The sequence below is a fragment of the Gobio gobio genome (assembly GCF_949357685.1).
Source record: "Gobio gobio genome assembly, chromosome: 11".
Taxonomy (NCBI): domain Eukaryota; kingdom Metazoa; phylum Chordata; class Actinopteri; order Cypriniformes; family Gobionidae; genus Gobio; species Gobio gobio.
Genome location: NC_137104.1, coordinates 34,514,913 through 34,529,362, shown reverse-complemented (window position 1 = coordinate 34,529,362; position 14,450 = coordinate 34,514,913). Strand labels below are relative to the sequence as shown.

General features: G+C 38.1%; 1 protein-coding gene across 1 annotated transcript in view; it reads left to right on the top strand.

The window, feature by feature from the left end:
• topaz1 (testis and ovary specific TOPAZ 1) overlaps nt 1–14,450 on the top strand; it is a 45,733-nt gene that overhangs the window by 29,761 nt on the left and 1,522 nt on the right. The window contains exons 7-8 of the mRNA XM_079828979.1: nt 5,762–5,965; nt 11,180–11,357. Coding sequence (XP_079685105.1) covers nt 5,762–5,965; nt 11,180–11,357 — 382 coding nt within the window. The remainder of the gene's footprint in view (nt 1–5,761; nt 5,966–11,179; nt 11,358–14,450) is intronic.

Here is a 14,450-nt window from a genome sequence, read left to right as displayed (position 1 = left end):
ACGCGCACTGACAGACTCTCGTTGCTTGCCATGTCCCACCTATCCCGCTATTAATGCACTATACATGTAACAATAAACCATCTATAGCTCTTTGAATAGTCATACTACTAAAACTAAATGTGAAATGATTTACATGATTTTTGCACTTTGAGGAGTGCCGTTCCAGCGCATGCGCTTCAGATGATCAATTCAATCAGTCACATTTCTAATCGCAAGAAAGCATGTCAAAATGAATAATCCCAAACTGTAAATGTTAGTTAATCTGAGAATTTTTATTCTGCATTTATTCACTCTCATGTTGTTTTTGGGTGTCACGCAAGCATTTGAACATCCGTGTTTATTGGATTAGACTACTCGATTGATTATTTTTTACGATGACATTCATGACATTTTTTTTGTATCTTTAAAAGGGTTACTTCAGCGATTAGCATTAAGCTTTGTATCAGTAGAAACCCAGTAGTATATTCGAATGATCGTGCCTCATATTCCCCTAAGACGAGAGATGTATGTATTAGGGATGTCACGGTACCAAAATTCCAGTAGTCTGTACCAATACCATAAAAATTAAACGGTACTCGGTACCACAGCTAAATGTTTTTTTTATTTTATTTAACGATTTAAAAAATATATATTAAATGTATCAAGTTTATTATTTATGATAATCATTATAAGTAAATAATACAAACATTTTTAAAGGCTGTATGCTGTTTAAAAGTAAACATTGTTTATAAAAAAGATTAAGTGAAAAATAATCAACCATCTAGGCATAATTATTATTATTATTAGTAGAGACGTATTATTATTGCATATAGCTAAATATAGCTACAACAGTAGCCTGATATATTCTGTCAATTTCAATTTAAACCAAACTTTTATTTTGACGGGTTGCCGTGACCTTGATATGTGTTCAAGATATGACCGTTTTCTCAAATGAAACTGTAAATTCTCATGAAGGGACGGTTTAAGCATTTGTGTCCTCATATAATGACACGCGGCAGGGACTACAAAGACAGCGAGCGACTGTCACGCGCGTGTGCGCCCGTGCCTCTGCACCCCGTCACTCACACAGAGACACGGAGGAGTAATATTTAAATAGTATTTTGCAGTTTAATATTCACAGACACTAGTAAATATTCGGCTACAGTCTGGAGCACTGCGATAAACACGGAAACCACTGAACGCAACTGCGGGTATCGTATATTATTGGGGAGTCGGTACTACCGGTACTACAGAAATGCTGGTATTGTCACATTTTTGGAATTTCAGTACCGGCTTGGTACCAAAGTACCGGTACTTGCGACATCCCTAGTATGTATTTTATGCCTGGAAAAAAGCCTCAGATGACGCAAATATTGTCATTTTGCATCTTCTAAGTCTTTTTTGGCCAGAGGCTAGACTAGAGACTACCGCCAGTAGTTGGAGTTAGTTCCGCATGTTTTAAACCCGCCCGTAGGGGTGGGATCTCACTCACAGAATGTAAAATGAGCACGGCTGCTCTGGCATTGATAACGGAGCAGTCGGAGCAACGCAAGTGTTTTCAATGAATTCCTATGAAAGTTAAGCTTCCATAGGCATGAAATGAAAACACGCCAGACTAGACACGCACTGTGAATGACTGTGCGGCTGTGAATGAATGACAAATGCGACTGTGAATGAATGCCGGGCAGCCGTGCTCATTTTAGTTTCGGTTTGAATTAGCACCAATTCGGGGGCGGGTTGCTTGAATCGTGGGTTCATTAGCCTATTATTCTTAATGAAAAACACAACAAAAAAACAGTGCAATGACAAACTCACTTAAATAGGCGCTTTTACTTTTCGCTTTGAAACCAAATGTTCCGCGATCATCTTGTCTGTCATCTCTTCGCTCTGGTGATGAATGAAACCTGACTCCTGCTGCGTTTGTGCTGCGACTGTCGTTTGGCTCACGCTGTATTAGTCAGACACATTCAGTTTTTAATTGTAGTGTCTGTTCTCTAACTGAACTAAATGATTTGATTACAATAAAAATCAAAATGACGGGTGGGGTGGTGCCGCGGTGGGCAAGTGATGGGAGTTGCCTCGTTGGGCAGCGAAGCAAGTGCATTATCGGAGTTGTTGTCTTTCATCCATATGAGACAAAAATAAATTTTCTGGCTTTTCTCAGTCTATCGATTATTTTAGTAATCAAGTATTTTATTCCTTTCGATTAATCGAGTAATCGGATAAGAAGTACTTTTTCTTTATTAAAGAGCAGTACTAAATATACAAGAGAAAATAAGACGGGTATCTTAAAATTAAAGAAACACGCCAACTTTTTGGGACTTTAGCTTATTCACCGCATCCCCCAGAGTTAGATAAATTCATACATACCATTCTAATTTCCGTGCGTGCCATAACTCTGTCTGACGCACCCACCGCTAGCCTAGCTTAGCACAATGACTGGAGGTAAACGGCTCCAGCTAGCCTACAACTCAATAAGTGACAAAATAACGCCAATATTTTCCTATTTACATATTGTGATGTGTATAGTTAAATCATGTACTAAGACCGACGGAAAATTAAAAGTTGCGATTTTCTAGACCGATATGGCTAGGAACTACACTCACCTCAAGCAGTGGTTCCCAACCACGTTCCTGGAGGACCCCCAACAGTGCACATTTTGCATGTCTCCTCAATCAAACACACCTGATTCAGGTCATCAGCTCATTAGTAGCTACTCCAAGACCTGATGTGGGTGTGTCAGACAAAGGACACATCCAAAATGTGCACTGTTGGGGGTCCTCCAGGAACGTGGTTGGGAACCACTGACCTAAAGGATTATTAGGAACACCTGTTCAGTTTCTCATTAAAGTCCCTGTAAAGGCAATTCTGAGATTTGTTTCTAAACACATTATAAATGTTAGAAATGTATTGCTGAAACACATTACAAAGACTGTGAACTATGAAGTACTGAATTCAGAAGTTAGACCGTTAAACAGTTTTTCACCGTTGCTGTGTTCAGGATTTTCTGGGCGGGGCTAAAACGGTGGCTCGATGACGCACTGGAGCCACTGAGCCTGGCTCCTCCCCTAACACGATCATAACTAGAGCACATTCGCATCAGTTCGATCGCGAGTTACTGTTAGTACTGTTAGTTACTATAGTCAACAACTTACATAACAGCTTACAAAACAAAAACTATGAAGAGGTGGATTCATTTTGTGAACAGCAACCTTGATGAAGAGCTGAGGATCCCCACCGACACCTGCCTCTGCAGTGACTTTACACCGGATCGTTTTACAAACTTTCACCGGAGACAACTGGGATTCACTGATAATCCGCTGCAGAACCGACTATCCCCCGCCCCGGCCTTCATCCTCCCGTCCCGCCGACATCTGGTGCGTCGTGATCATAGACGGTCGTGATCAGTGAGTGTTGTCTTGTTTTGCTACGCCAGCTTTCCCGCGAGTGGGCGTGGTTTCGGCGCCGACAGCGGACACACCCCCAGCGTTTGAGAGCAGAGAATGCTGCTCATTTTTTCAGGTTTTTGATAAGCTATTTTATGTACTTCCCGGATTTTTTTATGATTCAAATTTGGCTGGGTGGTTAATAACACATTTATCTGTGGTGTGAGGAACTCAGAACACATGTTTAGTTTTGACTTTACAGGGACTTTAATGCAATTATCTAATCAACCAATCACATGGCAGTTGCTTCAATGCATTTAGGGGTGTGGTCTTGGTCAAGATAATCTCCTGAACTCCAAACTGAATGTCAGAATGGGAAAGAAAGGTGATTTTTAAGCAATTTTGAGTGTGGCATGGTTGTTGGTGCCAGACGGGCCGGTCTGAGTATTTCACAATCTGCTCAGTTACTGGGATTTTCACGCACAACCATTTATAGGGTTTACAAAGAATGGTGTGAAAAGGGAAAAACATCCAGTATGCGGCAGTCCTGTGGGCGAAAATGCCTTGTTGATGCTTGAGGTCAGAGGAGAATGGGCCGACTGATTCAAGCTGATAGAAGAGCAACTTTGACTGAAATAACCACTCGTTACAACTGAGGTATGCAGCAAAGCATTTGTGAAGCCACAACACGCACAACCTTGAGGCGGATGGGCTACAACAGCAGAAGACCCCACCGGGTACCACTCATCTCCACTACAAATAGGAAAAAGAGGCTACAATTTGCACAAGCTCACCAAAATTGGACAGTTGAAGACTGGAAAAATGTTGCCTGGTCTGATGAGTCTCGATTTCTGTTGAGACATTCAGATGGTAGAGTCAGAATTTGGCGTAAACCGAATGAGAACATGGATCCATCATGCCTTGTTACCACTGTGCAGGCTGGTGGTGGTGGTGTAATGGTGTGGGGGATGTTTTCTTGGCACACTTTAGGCCCCTTAATGCCAATTGGGCATCATTTAAATGCCACGACCTACCTGAGGATTGTTTCTGACCATGTCCATCCCTTTATGACCACCATGTACCCATCCTCTGATGGCTACTTCCAGCAGGATAATGCACCATGTCACAAAGCTCGAATCATTTCAAATTGGTTTCTTGAACATGACAATGAGTTCACTGTACTAAAAGATCTCAACCCAATAGAGCATCTTTGGGATGTGGTGGAACTGGAGCTTCGTGCCCTGGATGTGCATCCCACAAATCTCCATCAACTGCAATATGCTATCCTATCAATATGAGCCAACATTTCTAAAGAATGCTTTCAGTACCTTGTTGAATCAATGCCACGTAGAATTAAGGCAGTTCTGAAGGCGAAAGGGGGTCAAACACAGTATTAGTATGGTGTTCCTAATAATCCTTTAGGTGAGTGTATGTAATATAATACAGTATATAATATTGTTAGTAATATATATATATATATATATATATATATATATATATATATATATATATATATATATATATATATATATATATATATATATATATATATATATATACTGTATCTTTTGATCGATTTAATGCATCTTGCTAATGAAAAGTTTCATATAACAAGATTTTTTTTCAGAAAAATTAACTGAATCAGCAAGGATGCAATAAAATGTATATGGTGTGTGCTGACCTAAGAAACATTCATTGTAGTTTAGTCTATTAAGGTTAGGACTGTCAGTTAATTGTTATTTGAATTAAGTAGATTAATAGCCTGACAAACCAGACCCACATCAAGATGTTGGGTCTGAAAACTCACTATTGACAGGGCTCAATCCGAGGGGCGGGATAAATGGTTGTCTTTCAAATTCCCTCTGCACGCTATTGGATAGCACCATGAGCGCCACAACCAACCAGAGCGAAGAAGAAGGTGAAGCCGAGATAACTAGCTAATTAGTTGATAGACTTTCGCCGTATCCGGTAGGCAAAACTTTGAACATATCATCTTTTATTAAGAATTACTTCAGTGCCGTTCTTTTCTCAAAGAAAAGCTTAACTCCAAGTCTTCCAGAGTCGCGGCCAAAGCCGATTCAAAAGACCGTTGTTCGTCAGCTTTGTTTACGAGTAGCACGCAGAACCTCCGCAACTCTGCCGTGACGTGCCGTCATTATGTTAAGCCCGCCCACCGACTCTACACACGCTGTGATTGGCCTGACCAGAGTTTGGTTTTTCCAGCTCTCAGGTCTACCGAGAGTTGCTAGACTACACTTGCGGCAAAATAAATTTTCTGCCGCTAGGGTGCGTCTAGATTTCTAGGCTAGTAGATTAATGATATGATGATTAATTAACTGAATCTATTTGCATATATGAATATTTATCCTGACAATTCAACTTTTTCACATTTCCAGAAGGGGTGCAGATAAACGACTATACTGAAATGTTCAGTGCCCATCTGCGTCTCTGCATGATAAAGCAGACATTACCAGTTGCAGCAGATATTGTTGAGTTCATGCTAATACAGGGTATGGTGCCTGAAACTCTTCAGCTACAGAACCTCATCCATAAACTGGGCAAGCAGAACAACTGGAGTCGTGCCAGGGCCCTTTTTAAACGTGAGTCAGATAACTTCTCAATATTTCAAATTCAGCTGAACTTAAGTTTTTTAAGTCCTCAATATACTCACAGCAAAGTTTTTTTGGGGGGGGTAAAAAGAGGTTTGAGCAATCATCCTGACACCGCCCACACTGTTGGATATATGAATATGTAAATATGTGCTTCACGCTTTCCTCTCAATAACAAAATAAACATAGCAAAAATGACAGCAGTTAAGAAAAGATCTAAACATAGTGACGTGGATGTTTGCACAAGCTCTCCAATTCGGCACTCCGGTCAAGTAAAGTCACATCACATTTATTTACATAGCACTTTATGCAGTAGATTGCTTTAAACCAAACAGCTTTACAATATGAAGTATTAAAAAACTGCCAGTGTTACTTGCAGTTACACTTCAATTTCTATTATAAATCTGCCTCTCCAGTGTTTTTCAAGTCACATTCATTTATATAGCGCTTTTTACAATAGAGATTGTTTCAAAGCAGCTTTACAGTGATAATAGGAAATGAATGCAACTAAGATTGTTGCAGCAACTCTAGAAGAAAGCCATTGTCTAGCTTAACTAAGTTTTTGATTCATGAATTTCCGTTGTAACAATCATTTAGTTATTAACTAAAGGGGACACTTTCACAACAACATTTTCAACTGAAAACAGAAAACTTTTAATGCATTCTGGACATTCATTTATATGACAACAGCGTTTTGGTGGCCTGAGAAAGCAAACTTTGAAATGGGTTTCAAAGTGCAAGTTTTGAAAAAGAGTTTTAAAAACGATACCATTATCGTCGTACTGTAAATTTAAAAAATGTGAATCTGTGAAAACGGTGACAGCATGCACATGCACATTACGTGTTTAGTCTATAGGCATCTGCGTTTGAATGCATATGTGCGCGGGTGCGTAGTCTTTCTTGACATTTGCAATTATTGTGTGGCCTGTTTAATACAGCTTTTTTTGTCTTTTCCGCAGATCCGTGTGAACAGGAATCATTTTGATAACTTTTTAATCTCTACAGAGAGAACTTTTGTTGAGAAAATGTGTTGTGTCGATGAGGCCTTTGCAGGGGGTAGTCTAGTTATCACGGTCTCTGCTGACACTTGCGGGCTGCGTTGTGGTTGTGTCTAGGCGCAGGTCCACATCTGATCTGGATACTGCCCGGATCCAGCTGACTACTGTAAACCTCAGGATAAACAGAGAGACTAATATTAGAATAGATGCCATTCTTCTTATAATGTAACGAGTAGGGTTGGGAATCGTGAGAAATTTTCCGGTTCCGGTTCCGCCTAATGATTCCGGTTCCGATTCCGGTTCCATTAAAATGATTAAACAAATAGTGGTAAAGGAAAAAGGCACAATACGCAACTCAAACAATCCTTTTTGTGTTTATTACTTGCTCTCAAATTAATTTACAGGTTGGCAATGTCAAAAAAAAGTGCTGTATTGAACATATATTACAGTATTAATTAAGCCATTCTTGCAAAAAACATTTGAATTTATGGACATTAAAATTAAATGTTCAAATGAACACCCCTGAAATTGTCTTATTATTCAGAGACAGAGAGAGAAAATGTAATAAGTTATAAAATATATTTATTAGTTATATTTATTAATTAGTTGTATATTAATTTAATAGTAATTCAGTGAACTTGTAAATAATATATGGTAATTCAGCATTACATCTCTCTCTCTCTCTCTCTCTCTCTCTCTCTCTCTATATATATATATATATATATATATATATATATATATATATATATATATATTGATAGTCTATAGTTTATTACTATTGAAATAACATTTACCCGTGTATGAATTCCAATGGCAATGGGGACGTGCAAGGTGCAGCAGTCTTCCTTAAACAGTTGAAAACATTACATGTTTTGAAGTTGATTCCGTGCTGTTGCAAATGTTTTGTCAAATTGCTAGTGCAGCCTCCTTTGCATGTTATTAACTTTTCACATGTGATACATTTTGCTTCATCGTCATTCATTCTTTGGAAATGAATCCTGTGACTTTCTCTTCACCATGCGAAAATATCTGACGCAAAACCGTGAATGTGTAGCGCGAGGGCTTTCAGTGCTGAACTGCGTTAATTGGTTGCACTCCTGGAAGCGGCAGGCAACGTAATTAATATTCATGATGAGGTGAGCTGTCGCTCGCTATTAAAGGAATACGCTCCCAGCGCTTCGCACACACATTGCACCAGAACCGTTTTCGGAACCGAAACTTATTTCAAAGTTTCGAAATTAGTATTTTTCAAAAATCAGGATCGGTTCTGCATAAGAACCGGTTCTCGGTTCCCAACCCTAGTAACGAGTACATCAAGTGTAATGGGAAGTGTTCTCAGTTCCGGCTGACCTCATTTATGCAGCCTAACAATCATATAAAGATTGATAATGTGTTAAGTGTATGCCAGGTTAAAGAGATGTGTTTTTAGTCTAGATTTAAACTGACAGATTGTGTCTGCTTCCCGAACAATGCTAGGAAAACTGTTCCAGAGTTTAGGTTCTAAATAGGAAAAGGATCAACCGCCAGCAGATTTTAATACTCTATCAACTGGCCATAATTTTGAGATCGCAGTAGGGTTGGACCAGAATATTCGAATATTTGTCAGATGGGTTGGTATTTGAATTTCAATTTTGGGGTTTGAATATTCTTCTTTTTTTTCTTTTTTTTCACGCACACCTAGCATCCCCCTTCGAAACGATTCTCATTCGCACTTGCATATGTTTACACTATAAAATCTGGCGAAATACAATGCTTTTTTTTTTACAATTATCTTATCGCCTAGCCGTTTTTAATAGGATGGACAGTTGAATAGGAACCCAACCTCGTTATACTTAACCTCTTAACCGGATTGAGGGCGCATTCGTACTCAAGCTTTATTTGTTTAAATTAGCTCAAATGACTGTCAGATGTAAGTAATTACCATGACAATCTATACATCATTTAAAAGATCTAAGAGTCAAGCTTCCATTTTTTACCTCTGTTTTATTCTCAAAGTCTTATAGTGACAATAATTTGTTAATATGTGTCAGGAGTTATGAATATGAAAACCGCGTCGGTACCGTTTGATTGTAATATGAGCCTCAGCTGATCTCATTCATAAAAAAACTCCTCTATTCTCCTCACGAAGACTCGCGACAAATCAACATCCCTCAGGGCTTTTAGTTCAAAAGTGTGCAGATGAGGAGAAATATTGATAGATTCTCATATGTCTGTGTCAAATTTCTAAACAGAGGAGTATTTTTTATTCAATACTTCCTCAAAATGCGCAGATGCAGCCTAATCATGAGCAACGGAGTCTCTTATGTGATGTTTTCAATTCATACTGGCAGCCGGAGGGCGCTCTGTGCACATGTAGTCCATATATGGACAGACAGACGGAGAAGATACCATGTGCCATAATAGAAGTCCATAATAAAAGCTTCCTGAGATCGCGAAACATATCAAATAGAGACATTTGAAGATAATAAACACACAATCGCGACGATGTATGGTTTGTCTGTGTTCTTTATACCATGTTGGGTGTATTCATAATAGATTATATTTATAATGCAATGCTATTCGACATAGCTTTTATCAATATGCAGAATATTGTAAAATGATATATTTTCTGTCTGATTTTTTGATCCGAAGCCAAACGAGACCACAGAAGGTTATTTAAAACATCCCACTTGTGATATAAAGTAATTTTGGAGAACAAACATGGTTTTAATCTTTATTGTATTTTGATTGTGTGCTAAGCTAACATGCTAGCTAGCCAATGCACCTGCCACCTGGGCAAATACGTTATTTTTATTAATAATTTTGAATAGACTGAAATGAAAAACCAACTGAAATGTTTCTATTGTCAACAATGGCATTTGAGGCACTTTAGGCACTTTAGAAGGTGAAGTGAGAAGTTTGATCATAAATGAGGTTTGAATAGAACAGTTTGAATAGAGAGTCGTCAGTGATTACAATGAAGACAAAAGAATTAAGATTATAAGAGCCATAACCAGGCCAGAGAGGTGTGAAAGTGTTCTGGGGAGACTGAAACTGAATGGGCAGTTTGCACCTCAAAACAATAGAGACAATAAACTGAATGGTAGCTCAAGAGATGGCAATAAACATCAGTTAACATTTTAGAGAAATCTCAAAATAAAATCATAAGACATGATCTTGAAAAACATTTAATAAAATTCAGAGTTTTAGACTTATCATCTTCAGATTTGAAATATAACATGGTCAGACATGTGGCTTCAGCTGTAGTGCACTTCTAGATTGCTAAAATGCCGACTTCAATTTTATTTTCATTAAGATATTTCATACAAATATATTTCTAATAACTTTACAAAACTTTGAAGCTTATTATAGCTATTTTTGATTATGAAAATAATTATAATTTTGAATTTACAGTAAACTGCCAAGTGTCTGCTTTCAAATGACGCCATACTTATGATTTTAGTGCAAAGGAATCATTAACTGTAACGGTTTTAGTCTGATTATGCCATTTCTTAGGATTTTTTTAAAAGCGGGGGTGAAGGCTAACAGGTTAATAAATATATTTGCTTTAAGTGTTCTGCAACTGGAGTATATTCTCTGTCTAGAGCGCACAACTGCATGAGCTTATATGGAAGAAGTGTATGCCTGAGTTTGCATTTTGGGTTAAGCTGCGTTCGTTTGACATTGGGGAAAATAGAATAATAGAATCAAAATGTATCAGCCTTTTTACCCGTTAGGGATGTGACTGTGAGAAAAATTGTCCCTCACCGTCACATTACAGTGCTTGTGCACTGTGCAGCCATGAACGAATGACAGTGCAGCCGTGTGCATTTTACACTTTCGGGCATCTGACCGCGACGAACTCTACAGGAAATTAACCGGAGAAGATTTCCATGGGAAAAAAGGTGGAGTCTTAGAGCCTACCTATTACATCGTTGTCACAGATCAATGGTAGTTAAATCGTGTTTACCAGCCAGAGCGTAATTTTCCGGAAAATGTTTCAAACTCCCAAAATAAACACAAAACGAACATCATTTTGGCCTGATTTTGTACGAAATGACAACACACCACTTCGTTCTTCGATTTAGCTTGAAGTATATTGGGTCCTTAATGTTTTACTTGTTTGGTGGTCTAGCATTTGATGTTGCCCACCTGCTTTTATATACGACAGTGCTCAGCATGTCATTGATGCACTGCATATCCTGTATACTGTTTGTGTGTGTTCCAGGTGCTCGGTCAGTGGGGTTTTACACTGCAGTGGTGTGTGAAAGAGAAGGTCTGTTTTTGCCGTGTAGTCTCACTGAAATTGAGATGACGCTGGCCTTTGAGATGTTCATCACCTTTATTAATACCAACCTACTGGCCCCTGCTGGATCTTCCCAGCCACTTCTCATTACACTCAGACGGTAAGTGTGTGTGTGAGAGATAGAAACATCTTAAAGGTTCAAAGGCAAAACAACAGATTTGTTTTAGCTTGTAAGTAGGGTTTGGTATCGTTTAAGTATTAGCAATTTTGATTCCGATTCTGCTTACAGATTTTTATTGATTTCAATTCTAATAAGGTAAAAAAAAAATATTTAGATATCAAACATATATGAAATGTCTTTTTGCAAAACATTTGTTTGCAGATGAATAAACACTTAGACTTTTGCCTATAGTTTTAGCAATAATACCTCAGAGAAACAACTAGCCTAACTAATATCAATTTTAAACATTATTAAAGACAAGTAATCAGTCAGTAATAAGATCAGACTAAATTAACTAATTATCAATAGCACAAATAAAATTAACAGTGTTAAGTTTTTCAGGTAGGCCTAGTGTTCAGGTACAGAAATTGAAATTAAATGTAAAATAACACAGTATAGTCTTCATTTTATAAATAAAATATAGATGAATCCTTATTAAAGTTACAAAAGTTATTCAAGAGCAGTGAGTGATTTTCTCTTTTTCTTTTGTTCTTTGATTCAGATTGACAGCAGCCTAATATACCTTCTGCTGCCTGTCACTTTAAGAGCTAATGCACAGATCCAATATTACTAATACCACATGCGTTTTTCTTTCTCAACTGTTTACGTTCAATTGAGAGAAAACCAACCATGTTTACAAAGATATTTTGTTATGATTTTGTGTGTATTTGTCCGTTTAAGTGCAAGATGATGCGAAATAATTCAGTATTCACACACTATATGAGAGGCAGCTTTCTGGGCGCGTTTCAGATGTGTGTACAGAAAACAGTGGAAAAAAATTGTATATTATACCAAGTATCTGATTCCTGACCTAAAGTATCAGATTACAGAATTGGAATCCCAATCTCACTTGTAAGTAGGGTTGGGTACCGAAACCCGGTGCCAATATGGCACCGGTACTTATATAACCGGTATGTACCGGACCGAATCAGAACGCAGATTTCGGTTCCTCATTTCGGTGCCAAAATTCAAACGTGCTTTCGCGCTTTGGCTGGCACCGAGACAGACGCTCAGCGCTGGTCACATCACAACTCATGACAATTAATTTAGTGTTTTCAACCACATCATGTTTATTTCAGGTTTCAGACATTTAAATGCTCATAAGTAGGCTACTAGCAAAAAACACACACTGATGTCTATGAAAGCGGCAATGTATATTTTGACTAACGTTACGTTTTATTCACATCAGATACATGTAGGGATGAAACGATTACCGGTGTCACGATAAACCACGATACAATTTAGTGACGGTTAGTAATATCGTAAAAAATTTAATTATCATTAAAACCGCGTGTGATTATCACGATTGTGAAAACTCACGGTAAATCATGTCCAGTCAGCGTCAGTCTGGCGCAGCACCGCTGTTTTTTGAATGAGAAGAAATGGCAGAAGGCAGTGACAGGACTCAGATTGTTCAGACTTCTAAAAGGACAAAATCTGAGGCGTTGTCATTTTTTGGCTTTTACAAAAGTCCTGACGGAAAATTAATCGAAGATGGTCACCCTGTCTGCAGAACATGCCAGAAGAAAGTCGCTGTAATGGGGAACACTTCAAAACTACGAACGCAAGGCAAGTGGACTTTGACCTGAATACCAAAACTACGTCTGGGAAATAATAACGTGAAGCGAACGAACAAGTTCAGACAAGACTAGTGACATTTAAGGGATAATAATCAGGGCTTGACATAAACAACCGCCATTTGCGGGTGTAACTTAACGTTATTTCGGCTGCACACTAGCAAATCTGGCTGTTGAACTTATTATAGTCTTCTCAAAAGCCATCTGTTATAATCGCGTTGCGCATTATAACCACTCACACGTGTTTATCTTGAGTTTATGAATGCAATGTATGTCTCATAATCAGAGCGTTCAGATTAGCCGGAGTTTTGTTCGGAGCGTGCGTCACTCTCACTCGCTGAAATCTACACTAAAAGCAGAGATAAAAGCAGAGGTTGACTGTTTTTGTTCTATTTCAGCAGCGAAAATAGTTTCAAACAAACACAGCAGAACCACAGCGCATCTGATATGACTGGCATAACGCTGGCGAATTTAGGGACCGTCTCTAAAGTTACACACAACATTGGTAACGTTATACACGTTTGAAACTTCAATAGCATTTGAAGAGAATGACAGTCATAAAACTGACTGTAAAGTGATCATCTAGGTGTCAGGTGTGATGCACACATTTTGATATTTAATAAAATAAACTGTCAAATCATATGGAAATATGGATATGCATTATTTCACTAGGATACTGTTTGGGCTCTTACACAAAATATGCTAGATTTAAATGCATCATTGCTGAACACTGATGAGAATATTGCTTGAGAATATATTTACAGAGATAATATTAGAGATTATATTTACGACAAATTATTATTATTTATGCGTTATGTGTTGCTATTGACGACGGCCATTATAAGGAAGGAAATCCCACAGAATAGAATCTTGCTTAAAAAAAGTGCATAGAGCTGCTTTAGTTATTTGTTGTTTGTTGATTTTCAAATATAAAACTTGTTGAAATGTTTTAAGTGTGTGCATCTGTTCTTTTTTAACACTTTCATCTCGTTTGAACAAAACCGTGATAATATTGATAACCGTGATAATTTGGGTCACTATAATCGTGATGTTAAATTTCCATACCGTTTCATCCCTAGATACATGCACATTATATAGTAACTATATAGTTTACTCTATTCTTCTTCCAGTTCACTGGTCACTTACTTTCATGTATTTCGTGAGACGAGAATGCACTCAAGTGTTGTAAATCCGACAGATCCGATTCTGAGGCGCAAACTAACATGGCGCCGCCCATTGCGCTTTATAGATCAACTAACACACATTCACTCACACATCTGAATCAGATAGTTTGTGACACAGTTAAGAAGTTTGTGGATATTTTGAATAAAAAGAAAAAACTAAATAAACCCGATACAGCTGAGCTGTCAGCGCTATTGCGGCTGCTGTGTGTCATGTGAGAAACATGACGCGTTGCCATGGAAACATTAAGGCGATGCGTTCTAAAATATTTAGC